The 26,891-nt window shown below is 43.3% G+C and overlaps 1 protein-coding gene across 4 annotated transcripts in view; it reads right to left on the reverse strand.

Moving 5' to 3' along the window:
* Positions 1-26,891, reverse strand: part of LOC145403626 (uncharacterized) — a 79,339-nt gene that overhangs the window by 34,683 nt on the left and 17,765 nt on the right. For 2 of the 4 annotated variants that reach the window (XM_080275301.1, XM_080275302.1), the window contains exons 2-4: positions 8,634-8,712; positions 5,255-5,417; positions 2,359-2,401 (exon numbers count right to left, since the gene is read on the reverse strand). In XM_080275301.1, the coding sequence (XP_080131427.1) occupies positions 2,360-2,401; positions 5,255-5,417; positions 8,634-8,712 (284 nt within the window). In that variant the 3' untranslated portion in view covers position 2,359. The remainder of the gene's footprint in view (positions 1-2,358; positions 2,402-5,254; positions 5,418-8,633; positions 8,713-26,891) is intronic. The other 2 variants (XM_080275305.1, XM_080275300.1) reach the window with 1 other exon arrangement.

The following is a 26,891-nucleotide window of genomic DNA, read 5'->3' on the forward strand; positions in this document are numbered from 1 at the left end:
ATAAAAGATGTACAAGGTAGGGTAGTGGATGTTGAGTGGCCCTGGTGAGAGAGGATAGTGTTTGGAAACTCCCTGTAATGTTGTTTGCAGATGATACTGTGTTGTTGAGTGAAGACGAAGGGGAGCTGCAAGGCTTGGTGGATGAGTTTGGGAGAGTGTGTAAGAAACGGAATCTAAAGGTGAATGTAGGGAAGAGTAAAGTGATGGTCTTTGAGAGAGGTGAAGTCAATGAATGTACAGCGAGGTTGGATGGTGAGGAATTGGAAAATGTGAGTACGTTTAAGTACTTGGGTAGTGTGATGAGTAAGGATGGAGGTTTGGAGGGTGAAGTGCTTGAAAGGGTACAGCAGGGAAGAAAGGTTGCTGGTTCTTTGAAAGCAGTGATAAGAAACAGGGAAGTGAGCATGGAAGTGAAAAAGTTACTACATGACAGTATTGTGATACCAACTCTAACGTACGGAAGTGAAGCTTGGACGTTGTTGGAAGGACACAAGTCAAGAGTGAGAGCAGTAGAAATGAGTTATTTAAGAGGAGCCTGTGAAGTCACATGGAGAGACAGGCTGACGAATGAGGATATAAAGAAGCGTTTTGGTGTGGATGTGATAGGAAGCATTATGAGGAACACACTGAGGTGGTTTGGCCATGTGGAGAGGATGGAGGGTGAAAGACTGACGAAGAGAGTGTATGTGAGTGAGGTGGAGGGAGGAAGAGGGAGGGGGAGGCCGAGGATGAGATGGAGGGATGGGGTGGAGAGGTATATGAGAGAGGGGGGTGTGAGTTGGTAGCAGGGCAGTGAAATGGCGGGGGACAGGGCGACTCGGAGGCGAATTGTTTGTGGCCACCCCAAACGGGATTGAGGCGTCTGGCAATAGATAGATAGAAGAGCATATGCTGTTACATGGAGAGACAGACTGACAAATGAGGAAATGAAGGAGCATTTTGGTGTGTAGGTGGATGAGAGAGTAAGCAGTAGGAGAAATACAATGATGTGGTTCGATGATGTGGAGTGTATGGAGAGTGGAGATTAATGTGGAGAGTGTTTGTGAGTGAGGTGGAGGGGAGGAGAGGGTGGGGAAGACTGAGGATGAGATGGAGGGATGGAGTGGAGAGGTATTTGACAGAGAGAGAGGTGTGAGCTGGGGGGAGGACAGCAAAAAGGTGGGGGACAGGGCGACAGGGAGGTGATTTGTTTGTGGCCACCCCTTACAGGATTAAGGCATCTGGCAATAGACCGAAAGACAGAAAGATATAGTACAGTGGAGCAGTACACAGTCCCAATCAAAAGTCCCTTGCCAATTATGAAATTTCATATAAAGAAAGCAACAGTCTGAGTCTACAGTATACTGCAGTTCTTCCAGCTTAACTTGGCCCAATCCTTTTGCAGATTATTTCACATACTTCAACTGCAGAATAAGACAATGCTTTGGCTCAACATCATTTTCAGAATACTTCTTTGTGACTAGGATTGCATTCTAGTGATACTATTGTTCCAGCTCTGCATTCAAGCTGAAGAGATAGTAATTTTAGGCCAAATTAAAGTAAAAACAGTACAGTGATTACAGTAAAAGTAGAAAGACTTTGTCAGGCCCTCACAGCTTTCAAATGGTGTAACAAAACTACTGACTGCAACTGTACATAAAGCATTAAATAGTACAATTGTATTTCTACAGATGCATGGAAGCAATCTGTGAATCCTACACAATAAAATCATCTATCTATCTATCTATTGCCAGACACCTTAATCCCGAAAGGGGTGGCAACAAGCAAATCTGCTCCATGTCACCCTGTCCCCTGCCATTTCACTGCTCCCCCCCCCCCATTCACTCACATCTCTCTCATATACCTCTCCATTCCATCCCTCCTTCTCCATCCTCAGCCTCCCCCTCCCTTTCCCCCCCCCCTCTACTTCACTCAAATACACTCCCCTCATTAGTCTCCCGTTCTCCAACCCCTCCATGTGGCAAACCACCTCAATGTATTTCTTCTAATGCTTTCTATAACAACCACATCCACACTACAACACTCCTTCACTCCCTCATTTGTCAGTCTGTCTCTCCATGTAACTCTACATGCTCCTACCAAATAACACATTTCCACTGCTCTCACTCCTGACTTGTGTCCCTCCAACAAGGTCCAAACTTCACTTACATACATTAGAGATCATCCATCCATCCATCATCCAATCCTACATTGCCCCATGAGGAGCGTAGGAGCCCAGGGCTAGGCAAGTTGATCCTGACATTCAAGATGAGAGTGAAAATTTGATACAAAAAGTAAAGGCCAATCAGTAAGTGCACTACCGTTAATCACTTCTCGATGGCTTTTTAAAACTTATTCTTGCTAACACAATTCTCTCACCTTAACTTAACCCAGATTTCTTTCTGCATTGTATTTCACACAGCTGCATGACAGAGTAAGAAAATGATATAGCTCTACAACCTTTCCATGATACTCTTTTGTGACTAGCACCTAATTCTGGTGATAATCTCTTCTTACAACTCAGCCTTCAAGATGGACACATGGCAATTTAAGGCCAAGTTAGAGTAAAAATAGTATGGACAATTTTGTTTGACTTACTACAGATCTTTATCAGTGAAGTTAATGAAAGCTATAGCTCTCTAACTCCTCCAGCCTGAAAAGTCTGGGGCCAAAGCTAAATAAAACCATTTGGTGGTTGTATTAAAAGAATATAAAATTAGTCATCAAAGTGTAGCCACTAGCAACCTAGTTTCTTTCAACAAAAGGAAGTTCTTACCCCTCCCCCTTTATTTTTGTACCTTAACCTTCCTACGACTAGATGATTTTATGCAACTTGAGAAAAACATTTAGCAAAGAAGGGGTTAATGAAAAGTATACCTAAAATCTGTCAAGAGTATAACTAACATCTGCACCTTGAAAAATCTCCCTTTAACTGAATAATACCATCAGGAAAAAGAAGAAAAAAAATTAACAATATGTGAAGTTACAGGAGCTACAGAACAAGCTGAAATTTATTGGTCTATCTGATGGAGCCAAGATTTCAAGGGTTTGAATGATGAGTGAATGGAAGCATGGCCTATTGAACTGGGCAAACTCTGGCTGTCTGGATGTTGCTACTCCTCACCCTGCCCTAGGGTGGGATAGGAGGTCCAGATGATGATGATGATGATGATGATGATGATGATAAAATAAATTGTCTAACAACAATCTAAAACCCAAGACAGACTACCTACTGATTCCTTCAAGCCAAAGATGTATTTTGCACTATATTCTTGTGGATGAATCGGTAGAGAGGTGAAATGCAGTTCTAATGAACCCAGGACCGAATTCCGGCTAGGGCAGGGAACAGTTTAAGGATTTGAATTTCATAAAAGCAGACTTTACTTATCAACTAGCAGACCTGCCGACATGTCGTAAAAATAACCCCACTAATACCAGTACACTAGTCCTGTATAAGACAACCCTAGCATGTATTCAATATGGTCGGTGGGTGTTACCGCTGAAGTGGTGACAAGTGGAGGTGTGTAGGAAGACTAATGGCCCTGAAGCCTGTACCCAGAGTCAGACACATATTGTATAAAAAAAAAAAAAAAAAAAAAAAAAAATCTAGGGTTACCCCTTCACTACAAGCCATCTTCCCTATGCAGAATAAAACTGCCTTGTGGCAGCAGAGTAATAGAAAAAAAAACATCCAAGAAGGGCAAGGATTGAGGTCCACCAATCACTATCCACAACTACCCATTAAGCAACCAATACACATAACTTTAGTCCTTATAATTTACCCTGACCAAGATTTCTGTTCTTTTGCAGCTTATTTCACATAGCTTAGTAGGAAAATAAAACAATACTACAGCTCTACATCCTTTTCATAGCACCTACTCATGACGAGCACCATACTGTCAGTATAATCTATAGTTATAAGTCAGCATTCAAGATAGGTTGATGGTAATTTTAGGCCAAGTAAAAAGATTATAATTACTTGGTACCATGCATTACCAACATCACCATCACCACCATTCTGATCTCTTTTTATCCACCAATGGATGGGGTGAGATAGGATCTAGAAAGCCAAGAAAGAGAAAGCATCGCAGAGGAAGAACTGTCAACAGCCTCCCCAATGAAATGGATCACTCATTCACATTCCATTCAAACCCATGCAACCTTGGCTCCACCTAACAGGCTTGATTATCTGCAAATATTCTGGAGGTATTTTTTCACACATAGTATGCACTTCAAATATACCTGCCACAAAATATTAATAACTCATTGTGCTGGGGGGGGGGGAAGCAGAATTCCGCTTTACCCATTTTGAGATGTAGGGGACTGAACGCAGGCTATCACAGTTCAGTACAGTTAACCCCTAAAAGACGGGTGTCTGCATATGGTGTCCAACAGTACTAGGGCCAAAAAGACGGGTTTCCGCACATGCAGTCATGCCCCCCCACCCCCCCAATCCCACCCTACCCACCCCACCCCCCTACCACCACACCGACACACCACCCGCTACCCACCCCCACCCTCACCCCCCCACCCCCCCCCACCACCCCACCCCCAAACCCCAAACACCCTCCAACTCCCCCACTGTCCCCCCAATTCCCTCCACAGCCCCTTGCCACCCCTAACCCCCACCCTCACACCACCCCTATCCTCCCAACCCCCACCCCCACCCCCCATGCCCCCCACAATCCCCAATCCCCCAACCACCCAGTACCACCCACCACCCCCTATCCCCCACCCCATAATGCCCTCCCCCTACTCCCACCACACCCAACTGCCTACTCTTCTCCACCCCCCATCCCCATACCCCCCAAACAACACCACCATCACCCCCACCCTTCTCCCCCTATCCTCCCTCCTGACCCCCAACTTACCACCCCCACCCATCAACCCCGAACCCCATCCTACCCCCCCACCCCCCACAACCCCAAAGCACCCAGCTCCCATCCTTGCACCACCTCACAACCCCCACACCCCTCCACATCTCCCCCCCCCCCAAAAAAAATCCCCCACCATATTGTACCCGCCGATTATGCCCGTCCTGAGCGTATGTTAAAACATAACGATGCCTGTCTTTTAGGGGTTAAGGACAGATGATCAACCTATTTATTCTGATGGCATTACATGATCAAAAAACCTCCAGTCACTTTGGGAATCAAATCTATGCAAGGTCATCACTCTAACTAAGGCAGTCACCATTAAACCATGAAGCACTTAAAAACTCGTTGGAATAACAAAAACAATCCAAATGGCACATCATCATCATCAATGACTGTACCTGAGCGTCGCGGGATGAGACTGGCCACCTGGAAGAAGAAGAACAGGAAGGCCGAGAATATGAGTAAGGAAGCAACCAGTGGTTGTGTCCATGTTGCTGAACTCCTCCCCCTGCCAGGCCCCGACCAGCTCTCACCCCGTTTATTGCCTTGCCCACTCCCCATCTGTGGTGGTATGTATAGTTAAATTCCAAGCAATGGCTACATTGCTGTTTTTTTTTTAACAAACTGGCTCTCACATCATGTACTATCTCACACACTCCTGATCAGTAGTAGTATGCACTGTTAACTTCAAACAATGACTTCAATCTTGGCCTTCTTTTAACAAGAAGTACAGTAAAACCTCACCATAACAGACTAATTGGGGCCCAAGCCATTCCAAAAAAGTGAAATTCCGATAAAAGCAACATCCGGACTTCCCCCTGCTGACCCTGACTTTTTCTGATATATCAGACATTGGTCTGGATCGCACCAACAGTTTTTAAATGGTTTTCACTACCACTGCAGTACTGTACTGTATTATACATTCACTACAATAATCAAATGGTATAACATATATAACAATACTGTACTGTACACTGATAAACATGTCTTTTAGTTACCATTTTGTTGTGTACATAGCTGAAGTGGTCAAGCAGTCCAGACTGCTTCTGGCTTTATCAGACTTTTTCCGATACGTAAGAATTTAGTCTGGTAGCTCCTCGATTCCGATAAAAGTGAATTCCAGTCTACTGAAGTCCGTTATGTTGAGGTTTTGCTGTACTTTAACTCCTTGGCCACGTGAGGTGACTGTAGTCACCCTGCTAATTATTCTTCAAGACGTGTCAGGCAACTTCACTCCACAGCTGCCAAAAAAAATTTCCGTCCACACATCTGTAGTTTTTGAACAAATATGGCAAGTTCTGATTTCTTGTACAGTATGTGACAACAAATACTCTACACGTACCTAGTTTATATATACTGTACAAGTGAAATATCTTGCTTTAAATAATCTTGTTATTACTGCAAAATGTGACAACAGAAAATATTGCAGGCGGGTCCCAAACTTACAAGCTAATTGGGAACAAGGATTTTGCTCGTTAGCCAAATTCTCATTTAACAAAGTGAAGAACTCACGGGAAAAATAGGGTTAGGGTGCAAGGCCTCCGAGCAATCTCCCCCCAAACCACCGAAACTGACTTTCTAATCATTTTAAGCTGGAATAAGGAGTTAATACATGAGGGTAATACACCTGAAATATAAAAACAGCATTAATATAAGCAGAATAACATAAATTATAGGTAAAATAGGGATGGGGTGAAAAACCAGCCAAGTAACCTCCATCGAGCACCAACACCTGTGACAGACAATTTTAAGCAGGAATAAAGGGTTAATGCACATGAAATACAAATACCCTCGTCTCGATTCTCATAAGCTGAGATTTTGGGAAATTTTACCTGCTCGTTAAACATGCGGTGGTGCAAATTTCAAGACCTCATATTAGCGAATTCTCATTAAGTGATTGCTCAATAACTGGGACTTGCCTGTAAATATTTTCGCATTTTTTTCTCAGAAAATGACAATTTTTTTGTACAAATACAGTAAGTTTTGATTTCTTTTATGTGACAACAAACAGTGTACATGTGTCTAGTCTATATTTACCAGTGAAAAACCTTGCTTGAAGTAAATAATCACACCATTGCAAAATTGGACAATAATAAAAATTATTTTTGCACTTTTTTCTCAGAAAATGACAATTTCTTGCAGAAAGGTGCATTTTTTACCATTATCACAGTAAAAGATGGAAACTCCATGGTCATTTCCTATTAGAAAAGTAGCACCAAAGTTATAATTGGCACTTTAATTCTTTTGGGACTTAGGCTGCATCCTGGAGAATGACCGAAAAATGCTAGGTCATGGCCAAAAGGTTATGTCCTCCGTAATCTTGCCTGCAGTGACATTCTTGGTAGAGATAATTAAATTCAAAAGACATCATCAACGGTGACGAAAGGATGAACTGCTTGTTTGATGGTAACAAAAAAGTGAAAGTGTTAATTAGAAGAAAATACAGTAATAATAATTAAATTCAAAAGACATCATCTATGGTGACGAAAGGATGAACTGCTTATCTGGTGGTAACAAAAAAGTGAAAGTCTTAATTAAAAGAAAATAATAATAATAATAATAATAATAATAATAATTTCATTCACTCATTCATTATCTAATCCAGTGTTGCTCCATGAGAAGCATAGGAGCCCAGGGCTAAGCTGGTTGGTCCAGATGAGACTGACCAGCCTCACTCATCCCTGAGTGGCATTACATGAGCAATAAAACCTAACCATCCCTTGAATATAAACCTGCATTGGCTCAGTTCAATTGTGAGTGCCTTAATTACCCACTAAACCACCAAGAGCTGTTATATGGTTACCAACCAGTATAGTAAATGATTTCCTGTACCATTTGGCTTGTCACTCAGTGTAGAGTCACCTGCAGACAGAAGGAAGAGAAAAGAAAAAAGGAAAGAAAAACAGAGGAGGAAGGAAGAGAAGAAAAGACAGTCACCCGAGAGCAACACTACACCGAGTGAGTGGATGGCGAGTGCCCCCACCTACTACCGATAAAAATAATCTATCTATCTATCTATTGCCAGACGCCTCAATCCCGTTTGGAGTGGCCACAAACAAATCGCCTCCAAGTCGCCCTGTTCCCCGCCATTTCACTGCCCTGCTCACAACTCACACCCCCCTTGCTCATATACCTCTCCACTCCATCCCTCCATCTCATCCTCGGCCTCCCCCTCCCTCTTCCCCCCTCCACCTCACTCACATACACTCTCTTCGTCAGTTTTTCATAAAAATAATAATAATATAAATAATAATCCATCCATCCATCCATCATCCAGTCCTACACTGCCCCATGAGGAGCGTAGAAGCCCAGGGCTAGGCAAGTTGGTCCTAACATTTAAGATGACAGTGACCAGCCTCACTCATCCTTGAGTGGTATTACGTGAACAATAAACTCCAACCATCCCTTGGATACAAACCTTCATCGGCTCAATCCAATTGGAGCACCATATTTACCCACTAAACCACCAAGCACCAAAATTTGGTTATATGGTTACCACTCAGTGTAGTAAATGATTTCCTGGTATACAGGAAACCATCTGGCATGTCACTCAGTGTAGAGTTACCCACAGGCAGAAGGAAAAGGAAAGAATGAGGGAAAGAAAAACAGAAGAGGATGAAAGGAAAGAAGGATGAAGGAGAGGAAAGGGCAGACACCTAGAACAGCATTACATCAAGTGAGTGGATGGTCAGTGCCACCACCTACCACATAATATTAATAATAATAATAATAATAATAATAATAATAATAATAATCAGAGCATTATGGTGAACTGACTGTGTTTTATTGAAGACAGGGTCGTGGTGAATGGCGAACACAGGATGGTGGTGTGCTGATGTCAGGCCGACCCCTTCATCTGGGAGAGGAAACCATGAAATAAGGAATTTCTTACATAAAAAAATCTGGTAATAGTCTAAAACAGTAATAATTTCCAACATTCTACCTATCTATCTATCTACAGTCACCCCGTAGGAGGTGGCTGTCTGACTCTGTGGCGAGTTAGCTGTTTTACGAGAGAGGCACTAACCCTTCACCAGCCCACTTGCTGACATGTAGGGAACATGTAAAACGTAAGGAACATGTATCCCACATTCTACAAATGAAAAATATGTTTATACTAAGCATGGAAGTACAGTACCAAAATCAGATACAGAAACAACTAAGTACAGTATACCATTACAAAACTCAGTGGACAGTGTTGGAGCAATTTCTCTCTCTCTCTCTCTCTCTCCACATTGTATCTCATTAGTATTTCATTCACACATCCAGGCATTAATTAACCAAATCTTACAAATGTGTCATGGAATACTGATAATGAAATTAGCACTCTGCTCCTTCCTTCTGGTGTGGCTGCCTTCTCTCTCTCTCTCTCTCTCGTCTTTATTACCATAAACTGCATTATATCATTTTTTTTTCCCAAGAAAATACTGTATTACAATAATTATCTGGATCTCACTTCCCACCTTTTGATGGGGTGAGGCAGAAGCCAAAGAGAAAGAAAAATGACCACCTCTTCATTGGGTGAGGCAGAAGCCAAAGAGAAAGAAAAAACGAACAGAAAGAGAACTTGAAAAACTCCGCCAAGTTAAATGGGCCACACTCTCATTCACGTACTTTTCAAGCGCCCAGTCCTGATTCCACTTAAAGACATAAACATCCACACATAACACTTCCTATAAACTATCACAAGCATAAACATCCACAATTATCTTTCCTATTTACGATCACAGGCATAAACATCCACACTTACACACTTTCTCTGAACTATCACAGGCAGGACCTTGAGCGGTGGCGTCTTCATCGTGGGTCTACCCCCCAGAGGCTGTCGAAGAGAAGAGGAGGACAGCATGGGGGCCATGGGGGCCAAACCACCGCAAACCCCCCCGGCCCCTCACGGGGCTCGAGTACCTAGGAGTGGCTTTGGTCACCCGGGCATGTACCACATCTCCCAACACAACACATACAACAACACCGTTTTTTCTACACTGAGAAATGACTTCCCGGCTGCCATTTCTTGATGACTTCTTCTAGCCGGGGACATTGAGAGCAATCCAGGACCCACCAACAATACATATGTCCAACATGCTCAAAACCTATCATGTCGAGCTGACAGACAAAGGGTTCAGTTCAGCGCAATGCCTGCAAGAACTGGACCCGTTACACCTGCACAACACTTGCATCCAGAAAACATTACACAAACACCTGGACCTGCTCATTATGCTCCTTCCCCCCACCCACCAACCCCCCTACCAATCCTACTCCTACTTCCTTCACACCTCCACAGCCAAACCCACCGATCCTTCCCACACGATCAAGTCCCCCAGCTCCTCCCATTCCAACCCATCCTAATCCACGTCAACCCTTATCTCCATCACAACCTCCTCCTACCCCTTCCCCTCCACCCACACCACCTCCCCCCCCCCATGCTGCAGCAGCCAACACACATCACACGCACAACATAAACATTCTTCAGTTAAACATGGATGGCATAAACACCAAAAAACAAGAACTCACACAATTCATCAAACAACAGAACATACACATTGCCATCTTACAAGAAACAAAACCACACAGAGCACAGAAAACACCGACATTTCATAACTTCATCATCATTCAATAAGACCGGGCTGATGGCGGTGGCGGTGGACTCGTCACCCTGGTACACAAATCCATCAACTTTGTAGATACCAGTGCACATACAGTCACTTCTCCCCCCACATGACACCACAACAGAAATACAATCAGTTAAAATATGCACTAGTAACAAATCACACATAACAATTGCTAACACATACATTCCCCCCCAATCGTTCCCCACAGTACCACACAATTACTCTCCACAGATACACCACATCACTGACATATCCAACATCATCCTAGGTGGTGATTTCATCGCCAAGTCATCGGCCTGGCACGTCAACAACCCTGACACAGACAGAGGGCACGTACTACAATCCCAGACAGATCATCTTTTCATACTGAACAATCTAGACCAACATACCCATATCCCATACCAAGCCCTCTTCCTCCCCTCATCTCCAGACATCACCTTCTGCGCCCCAAACCTCGCCCCCACTACATCATGGAGAGTGGTCAAAACCCTAGGTTCTGATCACCTCCCAATCATCAACATTACCAAAACCAGAATCACCCCAGCTGGCCACAAACACACATATACTAATTATAAGAGAGCCAACTGGGAGGCCTGTGTAACTGAAACAGAATAACATTTCGAAAAACTAAACAGTACACCCATCACAAACATCAACACCGCTGTGCACTTTCAATACAGTTATACAAAATGCAGACAAAAAACACATCCCTAGAGGCAACAGAAAGAGACACAACCCCAACTTCACACCAGAAATTCAAGGCCTCATCAGACAACAGGAAACACTGCGACACTCCCCAACACCCCATACACAAGACACCGCACAACAAATACAAGAATTCAACACTGCGACACTCCCCAACACCCCATACACAAGACACCGTACAACAAATACAAGAACTCAACAATCATATAAACAATAAAATATCAGAACAGCAAACACTGAACTGGAAAAATTACCTCCAAACACTTGACCACAAAACAAACATCAGCAAACTCTACAAAACACTAAACAGCATCACACTTTCCAACAGCAGCACCACACAATCACATGCTGCCATCACAACAACAGACACCATACCCTCAAACAAACAACAAGCAAACACTCTCATCAATGACTTTTCACAAGTCAGCCATCTAAACCCCCATCCCGAAGACCAACGCATCATCCGACATAAAGAGACAGTACCCCACAGACCCAGACTAAGCACCTTTAACTTACAACTAGACGAAGCACATCATTAACAACCTCAAGCACTCATCTGCCTGTGGACCAGACAACATAAACAACATTCATCTTAAATACCTTGGACCACAAGGTATACAAGCACTCACCAACATATAAAATTACAGCTACTCACACAACATAATACCCAATATCTGGAAGCATGGCATTATCATCACTATCCCTAAACCCAACAAAGACCCCACTTTACCCTCCTCACACCACCCCATCGCACTCCTCTGCACCCCCTCTAAAGTCACTGAATGACTGGTACTACAACTAGTCACATCTCACATTCCCCTAGCCCAATCACAACATGGCTTTAGGCCACTACACTCCACAAACACCCTTCTTACAGACCTTACACAGAGTGTTTTCTCTCTATCTATCTATTGCCAGACGCCATAATCCCGTACGGGGTGGCCATTTGACTCTGAGTTACTTGTTTTACAGGGAGGGGCACTAATCTTCCACCAACCCACTTGACACGTAGGGAGCACTTATGGTTTGGTTATATGGTTACCACCCAGTGTCGTAAATGGTTTCTTGGCTTACAGGAAACCATTTGGCTTCTCACTCAATGTAAAGCCACCTGTAACAGAAAGAAAAGCAATAAGTAGTGACAGGAAAAATGGGAGAAATAGGAAGAGAGGAGGGCAGGCACAGAAAAAGAATGATAAAGGCTAAGAAAGAAGTAGGCAGCATTACATCAAGTGAGTGGATGATGGTCGCCACCACCTACCTCTAACAGAGAGTTTTCAAGGGCATGAATTCAGCTAAGGCACCACACAGAACACTCCTAATCACACTAGACATTAGCAAAACATTTGATGCCATCCCCCGCCACAACCTCACAAACAAAATACTCAACACAAACATGCACAATAACACAAAAAGATGGCTGGCAAACTACTTAACAGGCAGATGTGCACATGTAACATTTGCCGGTCAGTCTTCTAACATCAGAAACTTCACAAACGGCATCCCCCATGGATCTGTTTTGTCCCCTACACTCTTTAACCAAACATGCAGGACATACCCACACCCCACACACCACAGATACGCATAACTTCCTATGCAGATGATATAACACTTACATGTAAGCCCCAAAATGCAAACACACCTGTACACATCATTCAACCTTACCTCAACACACTACATGAATGGTTCACCACAAACTGGCTCAAAATAGCCCCAGCCAAATCTACAGTGACCCTTCTCTCAAACTGGACAGCAGAACACAGTCACATCCCACACCTCACCATAAACAACACTCCCCTACCACACACACACACACACACACACACACACACACACACACACACACAAAATCCTTGGTGTAACATACAATACATCAATGTCATTTAAACAACACATCACAAACATTAAAAATAAAATAACACCAAGACTCAATGCTTTGAGGTCACTTGCCCATACAACATTCAGACACAACAAAGTAACCACCACCACAGTATACAAACAATACATACATTCAGTGATGAATTATGCAAGCCCTGCCTGGGCTTCTAACCTCACCAAAACACACTACAACACTCTACAGACCATACAGAACAAGGCACTAAAAATAATCACAGGCTGCACAGTTACTACACCCACAGACCATCTACATCAAGAAACCAAAGTCCTCAAAGTCAAGGATCACCTAGACATGAGAGGCACCCAATTTCTTGCTACAGCCTCCACAAACCCACAACATCCACTATATTACATGGCAGCACATCCACCCACGCCAAGGAACATCAAAACAACACCCAGCACATGATACTATACACAAATACTGTCATCTCTCCCCCCTCCCCCACCTCAGACCAGCTTCCAGAAGCATATCCACACTCAGAGCACTTGCTGCTCCATGCAGTCACTTACAGACAACACACAGCTGCATGAACGGCCTCCTGACATCCACCCTTCTGAATCCTATCTCCCTCGTGAGGACAGGATCCACCTGGCCAGGCTGAGATGTGGGCACCATCCAGCCCTCTAAGCTACCAGAAGAGGCTGGATGACTCCGTCGCTGATGCCTGTCCAGGATGCAACACAGCACCCCATATTATTAAGCACATTATGGAAGACAGCATTGCACACAATCACCTACACCAACAACACAACATACAATCTTTGAGAGCTCTGTGGGAAGGCCCGGTCTCAGCCATGGCCTTCCTAAGGGACTCGGGGTTGTTCAGCCAGACTGCCTAGGGAACAACTACTACTACTACTACTATCACAGGCATAAAAGTTCACACTTACATGCTTCCTATAAACTAATTCAGGCATAAACATTAATTAATACACTTCATATAAACTATCACTGATATAAACATCCACACATATATATGTTTCCTAAAAACCATCACAGGCATAAACATCAACACTTATATGCTTCCAGTAAACTGTCTCTGGCATAAACATCCACACTAACATGCTTCCTACAAACTAACACAGGCATAAACATCCAGACTTATATGCTTCCTATAAACTATCACAGGCAAAAATATTCACACTTAATGGACCAATAAACTATCATTGGCATATACATCCACACTTACATGTTTCCTCTAAACTATCACAGACATAAACATCCACACTTACATGCTTCCTCTAAACTATCACAGACATAAACATCCACACTTACATGCTTCCTATAAACTATAAGTGGCATAAACATCCACATTTACATGCTTCCTATAAACAATCACTGGCAAAAACATTCACACTTAATGGATCAATAAACTATCATTGGCATATACATCTACACTTCTCGTATATGCTTCCTATAAACTATCACAGAGGTTCTCAATCTTTTTCCTGTTTGCACCCCATTCAAAGCACCAGACAATTCTCAGCTGTATCTCAGTTTCATGAGCGTACACCACTGTACTATTTTAATGGGAATCCGAGATCCATCGTGGTTTACAATACAGGTATTTATTTGCAATTACACATAACTGACAGCCAAATGGTTCATTACAAACAGTGAGTTATTCATTTTCATTGCACGGTTTTGAAAGATAATGCCTGTCATGCAAACTGAGCGACTCTGTTATTGTTTTTCACTCTGTTATATCACTGAATCTTGGCTTCTCGGTGCCGAGCATAACTCACAAGCTGTGCTGAGCATTCAACCAATTTCTGCACATAGTTCTGATATGAAGCAGACACGAGAATCCAGTTCCACGAAGATAACTGGTCATGGATGGCACCAGCCCAGCAAGAGCTTTTCTTGCTAAACAGAATATGTTTTCAGAAGGGGTGCCCAGAAGTGTTCTAGATGGTTCTTGGTAAACTCCATATGGATTGCATGACTGCTTCTCAGATTAATGAGAACTTCCTTGATGTCACTGTCATTATCATTACAGTATCTTCCACAGTCATCCAGAAAGGGTGCTTGATTCAATTACGTATTACAGGTTTGCAGCACTCCACACAAAGGGTAGCCAATGAATAAAGTCTGCAGCATCTGCAGGTGCTTTTCAATAATTGATAAAATGTCAGGTTGCATGGAGACATCTGCCATGACTATTCCTTCAGGAATGGAAAATTTACTTAATTTCCCTTCCTTACATAACCAATCTACTAATCAAGTTTTCTTTGAATGCAGCCAGCTTCTTGCTAGCAGTATGCTGTAGCCATATCAAGTTCCCCTCCCTACAGAGAGCAACTGATCTCACTGAATGCTGTGAATAAATCAGCCAAATATCCAAGCATTTGAACAAATTTGGGAGTATTCAGCTAGGTCTTGCCCCTGTCCAAAAAGAAACTTCTGAATTTCATCTTGCAATTCACTGAATTACTGTAAAACACAAGAGACAGCACATGACCATGCAAGAGCCACCTCACTCCTGTGCGGTAAGAAAGCAGAATGTTCATGATCTGTTTCCTCACAAAACAACTGAAGGTCAGTGAGTCAAGATATGACTACAAATCATGTTCATAACTTTCACACAAATATCCATAATCTTCATTGGGTTTGGAGGCAATGATCTTGCTGCGAGTGCATGCCACACACCCAATATCCTTGGTTCAACATACATCAATGTCATTTAAACAACACATCACAAACATTAAAAATAAATTAACACCAAGACTCAATGCCCTACAGTCACTTGCCCATTCAACATTCAGACATAAAAAAGAAACCACCACCACAGTATACAAACAATATATACGTTCAGTGATGAACTATGCAAGTTATGCTTGGGCTTCTAACCTCACTGAAACTCACTACCACACCCAACAGACCATCCTGAACAAGGCCCTAAAAATAGTCACAGGCTGCACAGCTCCTACACCTACAGACCATCTACACCAAGAAACCAAAGTCCTCAAAGTAGAAAATCACCTAGACATGAGAGGCACACAAATTCTTGCCACAGCCTCCCCAAACCAACACCATCCACTACACTACATGGCAGCACATCTACACACACCAAAGAACATCAAAACAACACCCAGCACATGATATTATACACACATACACTCAATCCTCGTCAATCGCAGCAATTTGGGTCTGGACCACTGCCGTGATTTACAAATTCCGTGATTTATGAATTATCTCTTATGTGAAAAATTAATTTGGGTCTGGACTTTGACCAACCCACCCCCACAGCACCCTACCTACACCTATCTAGGCACCATCAAACACAAACATACAAATTTAGGAATATTCAGTGCATGTATCAAATAGAAATAAGCCATGTTAAGGGATCTCACCTTAATCCTATGACGAAATTGCTTAAGTGAATGGAGTGGAATGGTGTTGGGAAGAACTTAGAACCTTTCAGCACTTGTTCTTCCCAAACTCTTTCGCCAGCTTTGAAAACTTCTCTCCCCTCTCAACACGACGAATGAGCTCCAAACGTTGACTGTACAACAACTGCGGCAGCTTCTTGACGCCATACTGGTAAGAACGTTTCATCGGGGGGTCAGGAGGGACCATGGCAGGTAGGAGGCGGGGGGAAGTTGCACAAAAAGGCAGGTAACTCTCGTACTCAACGGCGACGGTCTGTAGTGTGCAGACTGGCGGGACAAGAACAACAACAACATGGTGGCATTAGTATGTACATATGCCACCAGGGATGTGCGGTGATTGGTTGTTGGGTCGCGATTTTCAGTTTGAATGTCGTGGTTTACGGTTCTCCTCGAAAAAGGCCCACTTGGGTGCCTAGGTCCACGATTTTCGTGACTTAACAGTGATTTAAGGTTGTCGGCAGTCTGACGGCCACCTAGCCATGATTTACGAATCCGTGATTTATGAACATGCAATTTACGAGGATTGAGTGTACTGTCATTTCTCCCCCCTTGCCTGCCTCAAACCAGCTTCCAGAAGCATATCCATATTCAAATAACTCACCACTCCATTCAGTCACTAAAAGACAACACACAGCTGTATACACGGCCTCCTGATATAAACCCCTCTGAATCCTACCACTCTCATCAAGACAGGGTCCACCTGGCCAGGCTGAGATGTGGGCATCATCCAGCCCACTTGACTTATCAGAAAAGGCTGGATGACTCCGTCGCTGATGCCTGTCCAGGATGCAACACACCACTCCATACTATTAAGCACATTATGGGAGACAGCACTGCACATAATCGCCTGGGCCAACGACACAACATACACTCCTTGAGAGCTCTGTGGGAAAGCCCAGTCTTGGCTGTGGCCTTCCTTAGGGATTCAGGGCTGTTTGGCCAGACTGCCTAGGGAACAACCGCTATTACTATTACAGTGGGTGATCTTCAAGTCTGGAATTACTTTTTTCATCAATGATTCGAACTCTTGAATGGCAGCCCAGCATAGCTGGAGCCTCATCAGCACCATACATATTGAACCAGTCATGCTGAGATGGAGCTGGTGTTTTGTAAAATTTCCTTATCTTACTGAACACATCTACAGCTTGTGCAGTTGTCTTCAATGACTGACAGATGGGAAAATTTTCTTGTACTTCTTTGGCCTTTAGGTAGCAGACCACACCCAGTAGCTGACAAAGTTGACATATGTGTCGAGTCATTCGCCTGTATTGGCTGATCTTTATGGGAATAACCTTCATATCAGCAACAGCCTGCTCCAGAATATCCTGACATATGTCAGTAATTTGGCTATGGACAACATAATCTGTAAAATGCACTTGTTACAGTTTTTTCTCTGCTTTCTTACCAAGAACAATCTTTGCCATTTCAAGGGCACATGGTTTGATCAATCCTCAAAAGCTGTATGGGCTTTCTTTGACTTAGCAACCTGGCATGCAGCTTGATGAAAAGCATGTAGAAAGGCTTCTCTACTGGTGAAAATCCATGTGTCAGCAGTGTCAGCACAGTCAAACCTGACTTGTTTGGCCTTTAATGTTGTGATGTTATTCCCCACACCCCTGCTGCCATGTCTGTTCTAGAAATGTTCACTAAGCTCTGATGGCTTCAAATTCGCTTTCGAGAACACGATATTGCACAGGATAAACTGTGGTTGTTATGCAACACATATGAAGCCATACTGAACATACAGGAGAGCTTCACTAAAATGAACTAATTGGGGAAAGCCAGGTTTGGTAAAGCCAAAAGTTCGTTTAATCCGAACGTCCTCCCCCCTCAGGTGGGAATTCAAGCCCATGTTTGAGAATAAATTACTGTAGTACAATATCATACTATAGCACTAAAAATGAAAACTATATACATTCTACACTAGCTTAGCCAAAAACTTACCCTTTTGCAGCTTATTTCACATCCTTGTCACAGGACTTCTTCATGACTTACTCAGTACTGTATTACAATCAATCCTCAATACCCCCCCACCCCTACAAGTGAGTGAACTCCGCGACTAATCCGTACCTTCTGCAATAATAACAGGTTTCACTGTTTTAACTATGGTAAAGCCCAAGTTAAATGATATCTTCGTTTTCAGTTTCATGGTTAGCAGTGGCCTGCAAATATTCCCAAACACCAGGTTTCATGCAAAAAACCTTCTGTTCACGGCGAGAATACATAATCATCACTTGTTTGTTGCCACTGCTGCAAAAGAGATGCAGCAGAGGATGGTGTGCTGCGTGGAGAGGCAGTGGCGGCAGAGGCAGAGGAGGGTGGAGGTGCCAGAGGTGGTGGGGCACAGTAGCCTCACCACCTGCCTCGGAAATTACATCCCCATCCCTTCTGTTAACCCTAAAGACTGCAATTGTTTCTGGCAGGGTACCTCCCACAACCACAATTCCGGGGTGTTTTGGCGACTCTCACCAACAGCAAATTGATTGTGCTCTGGCTAAAGAGGAAGAATTTACACACCTGACAACGCAATCCGTACCCTCGTAGGCCTAATGGTTATCGCACAATCGCGCGTCAAAGTTAAAAAAAAAAAAAAAAAAAAGTTTATGATAGTTACCCCTCGAAAACATGAAAATTTTGATACACTGTAACTACATATTTTTCTTATTGAAACAGGTCATTTCAAATTGTTTTGTCACACCAACCATGAAAACAGGTGTATGTAGGTGTGGGGAGATTACTAGGCTGTGGGGAGATAAAGTAGGCTGTGGAGAGTAGGCCTATAGGTACAGGGGTTGGAAATAACCTGCTTATCGCAAGAAAAAATAAAGCACTTCAGTGTATTCTGTAACATTTACCATGAAAACAGGTGTGTATACGGGTATGAGGAGATAACTAATGTGGGGAGTAGGCCTACAAGGCCTTGGTGGTACCTGGGGAGAAAAATTTCAGCAACAACCAACTTCTCCTGTGGAAACCCTCCACTTCAATGGGATTTGTCATACCAAACATGAAAACAGGAGTGTATGTAGGTGTGGGGAGATAAAACAGGTGTGGGGAGTAGCCCTACAAGGCCTCATAGTCATTCCAAAACTAACACAGATAAATAAAATGTTTATAACCATCAAGGACATGAAAATAAAGTTGAATAATGCTATAGATGCATGCATAAGAAAGGAAAAAAAAAAAAGCAATAATTTGTTTCTGATTTCTCTTTTTACTGTCCTAACTTACCATTACACATTTATCACACTTACCATTACATGGCTGGGGAATGGCTGGGAGAAGGAGGGAGGTGAGAAAACAGGAAGAAATCAGTAGGATAGAAGCTGTGGAAGCAATGAAGAAAGTTAAATCGCGGAAAGCCCCAGGAATTGATGGAGAGTGTGGTGAAATGCTGAAGCATGGGGGGAGAGATAGTAGTAGAATGGATGTGGAAGATGTGAGATTGGCCTGGGAGGAAGGTAGAGTCCCAGAGGATTGGAAGTCAGGTATAATTATTCCCTTGTACAAAGGAAAAGGGGAAAAAGAAGTGTGTGGTAATCATAGGGGCATTTGTCTTCTTAGTATAATAGGAAAAGTGTATGGTAGGATACTTATTGACTGAGTTAGAGAAAGAACAGAGAAATTAGTTGGAGAAGAACAGGGAGGCTTCAGAAAGGGAAGAGGTTGTGTAGATCAGATATTCATTTAGATCTTTAGTGGAAAAGTTTCTAGAGAAGGGAAAGAAGTTATATGCGGCTTTCATGGATTTGGAGAAAGCATATGACAGGGTGGATAGACAAGGATTGTGGAAAGTGTTAAGAATATATGGAGTACTGTAGATGGGAAGTTGTCGAATGCTGTGAAGAGTATGTACGATGGTGCGAAGGCTGCAGTGCGTGTGGATGGTGAACTAAGTGAATTTTTCTCTTTGAAAGTTGGGTTGAAACAGGGATGTGTCATGTCTCCATGGTTGTTCAATCTGTACATGGATGGGGTAATAAAAGAGGTACAAGGTAGGGTAGTGGATGTTGGAGTGGCCCTGGTGAGAGAGGATAGTGTTTGGAAACTCTCTGTACTGTTCTTTGCAGATGATACTGTGTCGTTGAGTGAAGACGAAGGGGAGCTGCAAGGCTTGGTGGATGAGTTTGGGAGAGTGTGTAAGAAACGGAATCTCAAGGTGAATGTAGGGAAGAGTAAAGTGATGATCTTTGAGAGAGGTGAAGTCAGTGAATTTACAGCGAGGTTGGATGGTGAGGAATTGGAAAATGAGTACGTTTAAGTACTTGGGTAGTGTGATGAGTAAGGATGGAGGTTTGGAGGGTGAAGTGCTTGAAAGGGTACAGCAGGGAAGAAAGGTTGCTGGTTCTTTGAAAGCAGTGATAAGAAACAGGGAAGTGAGCATGGAAGTGAAAAAGTTACTACATGACAGTATTGTGATACCAACTCTAACGTACGGAAGTGAAGCTTGGACGTTGTTGGAAGGACACAAGTCAAGAGTGAGAGCAGTGGAAATGAGTTATTTAAGAGGAGCCTGTGGAGTAACACGGAGAGACAGGCTGACGAATGAGGATATAAAGGAGCGTTGTGGTGTGGATGTGGATGTGATAGGAAGCATTATGAGGAACACACTGAGGTGGTTTGGCCATGTGGAGAGGATGGAGGGTGAAAGACTGACGAAGAGAGTGTATGTGAGTGAGGTGGAGGGTGGAAGAGGGAGGGGGAGGCCGAGGATGAGATGGAGGGATGGGGTGGAGAGGTATATGAGAGAGGGGGGTGTGAGTTGTGAGCAGGGCAGTGAAATGGCGGGGAACAGGGCGACTTGGAGGCGATTTGTTTGTGGCCACCCCAAACGGGATTGAGGAGTCTGGCAATAGATAGATAGATAGACCATTACAAAGGCTTTTCGTCTCATTAACTCTCCTCCTCTTACTGACTCCCTTCAACCTCTGTCTCTTCGCCGCACTGTTGCATCTTTATCTCTTTTCTTTCGCTACTTTAATGGTCACTGCTCCTCTGAACTGTCTGCTTGCATTCCTCCACCTCTACGACGGGCGCGTAGCACCCGTCTGGCAGCAAACTCTCATCCCTTTTCTGTCCAACTCTCTAATGCAAGAGTTAACCGTTACTCCCAGTCTTTCATTTATGCAACAGGTCAGCTCTGGAACTGTCTCCCTCTGTCTGTGTTTCCTTCTGCCTATGATCTCCAGTCTTTCAAACGTAGTGTGTCCAGGCATCTCAAAATGATCGGATCTTGAATTTGACTCTCTATTGTATTTTGTTTTTCTCTTGGAGGGAACTGTTACTGCGGGCTCATGGCCTTTGGTTCCTTCTTCCTCGCATAAAAAAAAAAAAAAAAAAAAAAAAAAAAATTATCACATTATCATTACACTTCACTACACTTATCATTACAATTTCAGCAACAACCAAATTCTCTTGTGGAAACTCTCCATTTCAATGGAATTTATCACACCAGCCATGAAAACAGGTGTGTTTGTTGGTGTGGGGAGATGAAACAGGTGCGGGAAGTAGCCCTAAGAAACAGGTGGGGGGAGTAGCCCTACAAGGCCTCTTAGTCTTTCACAAACTAACATAGACATATATAAATGTTTATAACCATCAAAGACATAAAAAAAAAAAAGTTGAACAATGCTGTAGATGCCTGCATATGAAAGTGAGAGAGAGAGAGAGAGAGAGAGAGAGAGAAAATGCAATAATTTGTTTCCGATATCTCCTTTTACTGTCGTAACTTATTATTGTACTTATTTATCACACTTATCATTACACATTTATTGCACTTATCATCACACTTACCACATTATCATTACACTTTATCACACTTATCATTACACTTATTTCTACTTATGTCCTCTCTCTGTCCACTTATTTCTATGCATGTCTTTTCACTTTCCACTCAGACCTATCATTACACTTATTTTTACTCGTGTCCTTTCGCTGTCCCGTTATCTAAACACTGTCACTTTTCAGAACATTGTCGCGCATAGTGTTGTGTGTTCGTAACACAACGTTGAAGAGAAGAGAGACGTATACAAAATTTGGAAAGAAAGTAATAACTATAAGCGTCCTCAGACTATTGGATTGAAAAGAATCAGCGCAAAAAGTATGCAATGCACTGAAGCATGAGTTATTTGTTATGTGCAGTGACTCCCTAACTAACTAACAAACAGGCAGATAAATTGACCCGAAGGGCTGGCGGTTGTGTTTACCCAAAGTAAATGTTTGCTCGGAGACAGAGACTAATCAGAGCTACTAATCTGGGCAGGTGGGGGGGGAAAAAAAAAAAATGCATCGTATGTAGTACGACATATAGCATACTCCAACTACGTACGTATGGAAACTGGTAGGTACAAGGTGAGAAATGAACAGGGATGTAGAAGTATTAAAAATATGAAAGAGGTACGTACATCAGGCCTGATAACTCTCGGGGGTCTGTAGGTGGTTGGAAGGGTAGTGAGGGACAAGGAGGGAGGGATGGGGTGGGATTTGGGGGGGGGGTCAACAAGGGAGGGAGGAGGGCAAGAGAGGGTGGGAAGGGACGCAGGTGGTGGTGGGAGGAGAGATGCAGTTGCATGGAGGGGTGGGAGAGTGATGGGGGACAAGGAGGGAATGAGGGAGTGCAGTAGAAGGTGGCATGGAGGCAGCCGAGAGGGAGGGAGCCCCCCTACCACCCGGGTTGGTCCGATCCCCCCTCATGCCACATCAGGGGCGAGTTCTCATTGGCCTGAAGCCATGTACATCATAATCAGGGTGGAGCAAGCGCTCTGCAGTTTTTTACTGGCCTCGTTCAATTGACGCGATTAGGCATTTTGGCATAAAACTCAAATTGCATCAATTAATGTGATTAGGACTTAGGGGTTAAATGCCTCGCTCCAGCCTTCCAAGTGAGTTTCTGTGCCTATTATGTACAGTAATCCCTCATTTATCCGGACATAATAGAGCCAAAGGCATGTCTGGGTAGCGGCAACATCCGAATTATGAATGCTATTCCCCTACCATATCCTGACCCTACCTACACTCACCTCCAATTTACACCTAAGCTATTTGTGTAGTACCTATGCTTAATTTGGCAGTGTTTTTCGGTCATTCAGGCATATTTAGACATCAAAACAAACATACAATTATCCATATTAATGCTAAACATCAAAAAAACAATATATAAAGAACAAAAATTACCAAAAAACCAGAAGACAGTTTGAAAATCAGTTATCTGTGATGTTTGATTGCTCCTGGGGCTCAAAAATTTATAAAAAAAAATCCAAAGCCCATTATCCCACCAGAAATTGGTTATATTGATATAAATAGTATACCATCATCTTCGCTGGTGTTTGTACTATAAGATAAGCTAATAAAAAGTAAAAGTACAGAAATGCAGCAAAAATAAAATGTTCAGAAGTAAAACTTCATCATCATCATCATCCAGACCTCCTTTCTCACCCTACGGCAGGGTGAGGAGTAGCAATGTTCAGACAACCCAAATTTGCCCAATCCAATGGGCCACACTTCCATTCACTCATCATTCAAGCCCCCGGAATCCTGGCTCTATCGGATACGCCAAAAACATTCACCACGTTCTGCAGCTTCACATAATCATATCCGATAGGGTCAATCCGGACGCTGCCATGTTAAAAAAGGGTGCTAATCCCTGATCATGCACTTCTCCTCACAACATTCATCCAGCCAGCTCGATCTCCCGTCAGTTCCCTAGCCTCAATGACTTCCAAACCTCTCTTCCTCACACACTCATCCACCATATCTCTCCACCTTCTCTATGGCCTACCTCGCCTCCTCCCTCCTTCGAATTTGCTCAGATGTTCCTTTTTCACCACTCTATTGTTATCCATTCTCTCTTCTCAGTACACTCACTTCGATTCTGGTGTCCACCAACTTCCTCACTCCACATCTTTCACAAATCACATTATTTCATATCCTATCCACCCTCTGTACTCCACATACATTCCTCAGCAGTCCCATCTCCACTGCTCTTACTCTTGACTTTTCATTTTCATGCCACACCATAGTCTCACATCCATATGTTAAAGTTGGCACTAACACTCCTTCATGTAAGCCTCGTGCAGCTGCAACACTCAAGCCTCTGTTTCTTATCAAGGCCTTCATTTCACCAGCTACTTTTCTTCCTTGTGTCACTCTACTTTCAACTTCTTTTACACATTTTCCTCTCTTTTCTATCACTGCACCCAGGTATTTGAACTCTCTCACCAATTCCAGTCTCTCTCCATTCACTGTAACATCGCACTGGGAGTCATCTTCTCTCTCAATAACCATCACTTTACCCTTTTCTACATTTACTCTCAAGGCACGATGCCCACACACATCACCAAAACTCTGCACCAGCCTACCAAGTTCTTGTCCAGTACTTAAAAGCAGTACTGCATCATCAGCATACAACAAATTTGAGATATTCCATCCATCACCATTCATTACCAATGCCATCCCTCTCTCCATTACTCGTGTTTTTACTTCTCTCATCATCCCATCCATATATACTGTATACTGAACAACCATGGGGACATCACACAACCTTGTCGCATGCCCACACCGATCGTGAATAATTTACTTAGATGCCCATTAACCCTGACACATGCTTCACTACCATCATAAAAACTCTTGACGACACCTAGCAGCTTACCATCTACATCGTACATGTGCAAAACTTTCCACAATCCTTCTCTGTCCACTTTGTCATATGCTTTTTCCAGATCCATGAATGCTATAAACACCTTATGGTCCTTCTCACAGGCCTTCTTACGGTCTCACTGCAAATATTTGATCCACGCATCTTCTACCACTCCTAAAGCCACCCTGTTCATCACTCACTAGGACTTCTGATATCTCTCTTACTTTCTCTATAATAATTCTTCCACATACCTTCCCTATCACACTCAATAAACTTATGCCACGATAATTCTTGCACTCACTTCGCTTACCTTCATTTTTGTACAGGGGTACAATCACAGCCTTTTCCCACTCTGTAGGTGCAGTTTCACTCATCCATGCCTTCTTACATATCTCCAACAAGCACTTCATTCCACTCTCTCCACCTACCCTTAAGCATCTCTGCATACACTTCATCCACCCCAGCTGCTTTCCCATCTTTCAGCCGCATCATAGCACTCTTCACCTGTACTGTGTATATATAAATATAATATATACTGTATATGACAAGGAGAGTGTATGTGAGTGAGGTGGAGGGGGGGAGAGGGGGGGAGAGGGAGGGGGAGGCCGAGGATGAAATGGAGGGATGGAGTGGAGAGGTATATGAGAGGGGGGTGTGAATTGGGAGCAGGGCAGCAAAATGGCGGGGGACAGGGTGACGTGAAGGCGATTTGTTTGTGGCCACACCGTACGGGATTAAGGCGTCTGGCAATAGATAGATAGATAGATAGATAGATATATATATATATATATAAATATATATATATAAATATATATATACACACTCAACCCTGGGCTATCACGGGTTCCGCTATAGCGTATCTCGCTATCACGCTTATATAAAAAACTACCCAAATACCTTTATCACGCATTAAATGCCCGCTATCATGCACCGGAAATGCTCAAAATTTTCAAGAAGGCCGGGCTCCGGTGCTCCGCCCAGCCAACAAAAGCTTCACTCCGTGATAGGTCGTGTGACATCAGCGCCAGCCAAGCGCTGATTGGCCGCCCGACCGAGTCTCCTGCCTGCCAAACCATTCAAGTGCGCACCCTCAGACAGTGAACAGTGACAGCGAGAACAATAACTTTTTTTATGATATGACCATGGCCAACGTACCCCCTCCCTGTCCCACTACCATCACCCAACATAATGCTGCGGCACCTGGCAGGGAAATAAAAGAAAAAGAAGAACCTAAGTTATGCAGATAAACTGGAAATGTGAAACTTATAGACAATGGAGAGACCAAGCGAAGTGTGGGGAAGAAATATAACATCAGTGAATCAACTGTGAGGGGTATTTATAAGAATCATGATCACATCATAAAACATGCTCATTTTTGGACTATTGTATGTTAATATATGGTACAAAATGGGTATCTTAGGGGTAAAGATTGAGGTCATGGCACCAATTAGAATTATTTCCATAAGTTCTTCAATTCGGCTATCACGGTTTCGGCTATAGCGCAGCCATAGCAGGACCAATTGGGAGTGATAGCCGAGGGTTGAGTGTATATATATATATATATATATATATATATATATATACAGTAATCACTCTAATATCCGGACGCCCAATAACCGAACATCCCCACTAACCGAACCTTATCGTCCTGGGATCAAACATTCCCAAAATGGTCCGAAAATCCAAAAAAATTGGAAAAAAAAATCGATTTTTTGCCGTCCGTAATTTGAACTTGCCGCGCGCCGCGTGAGAGCATTGTTTTGGTTCGTCATTCCTCCGACGTCCGATAGAGCG

The sequence above is a fragment of the Coenobita brevimanus genome, chromosome 61, assembly GCF_032717465.1.
Source record: "Coenobita brevimanus isolate Jiangsu-jjx chromosome 61, ASM3271746v2, whole genome shotgun sequence".
NCBI classification, from domain to species: domain Eukaryota; kingdom Metazoa; phylum Arthropoda; class Malacostraca; order Decapoda; family Coenobitidae; genus Coenobita; species Coenobita brevimanus.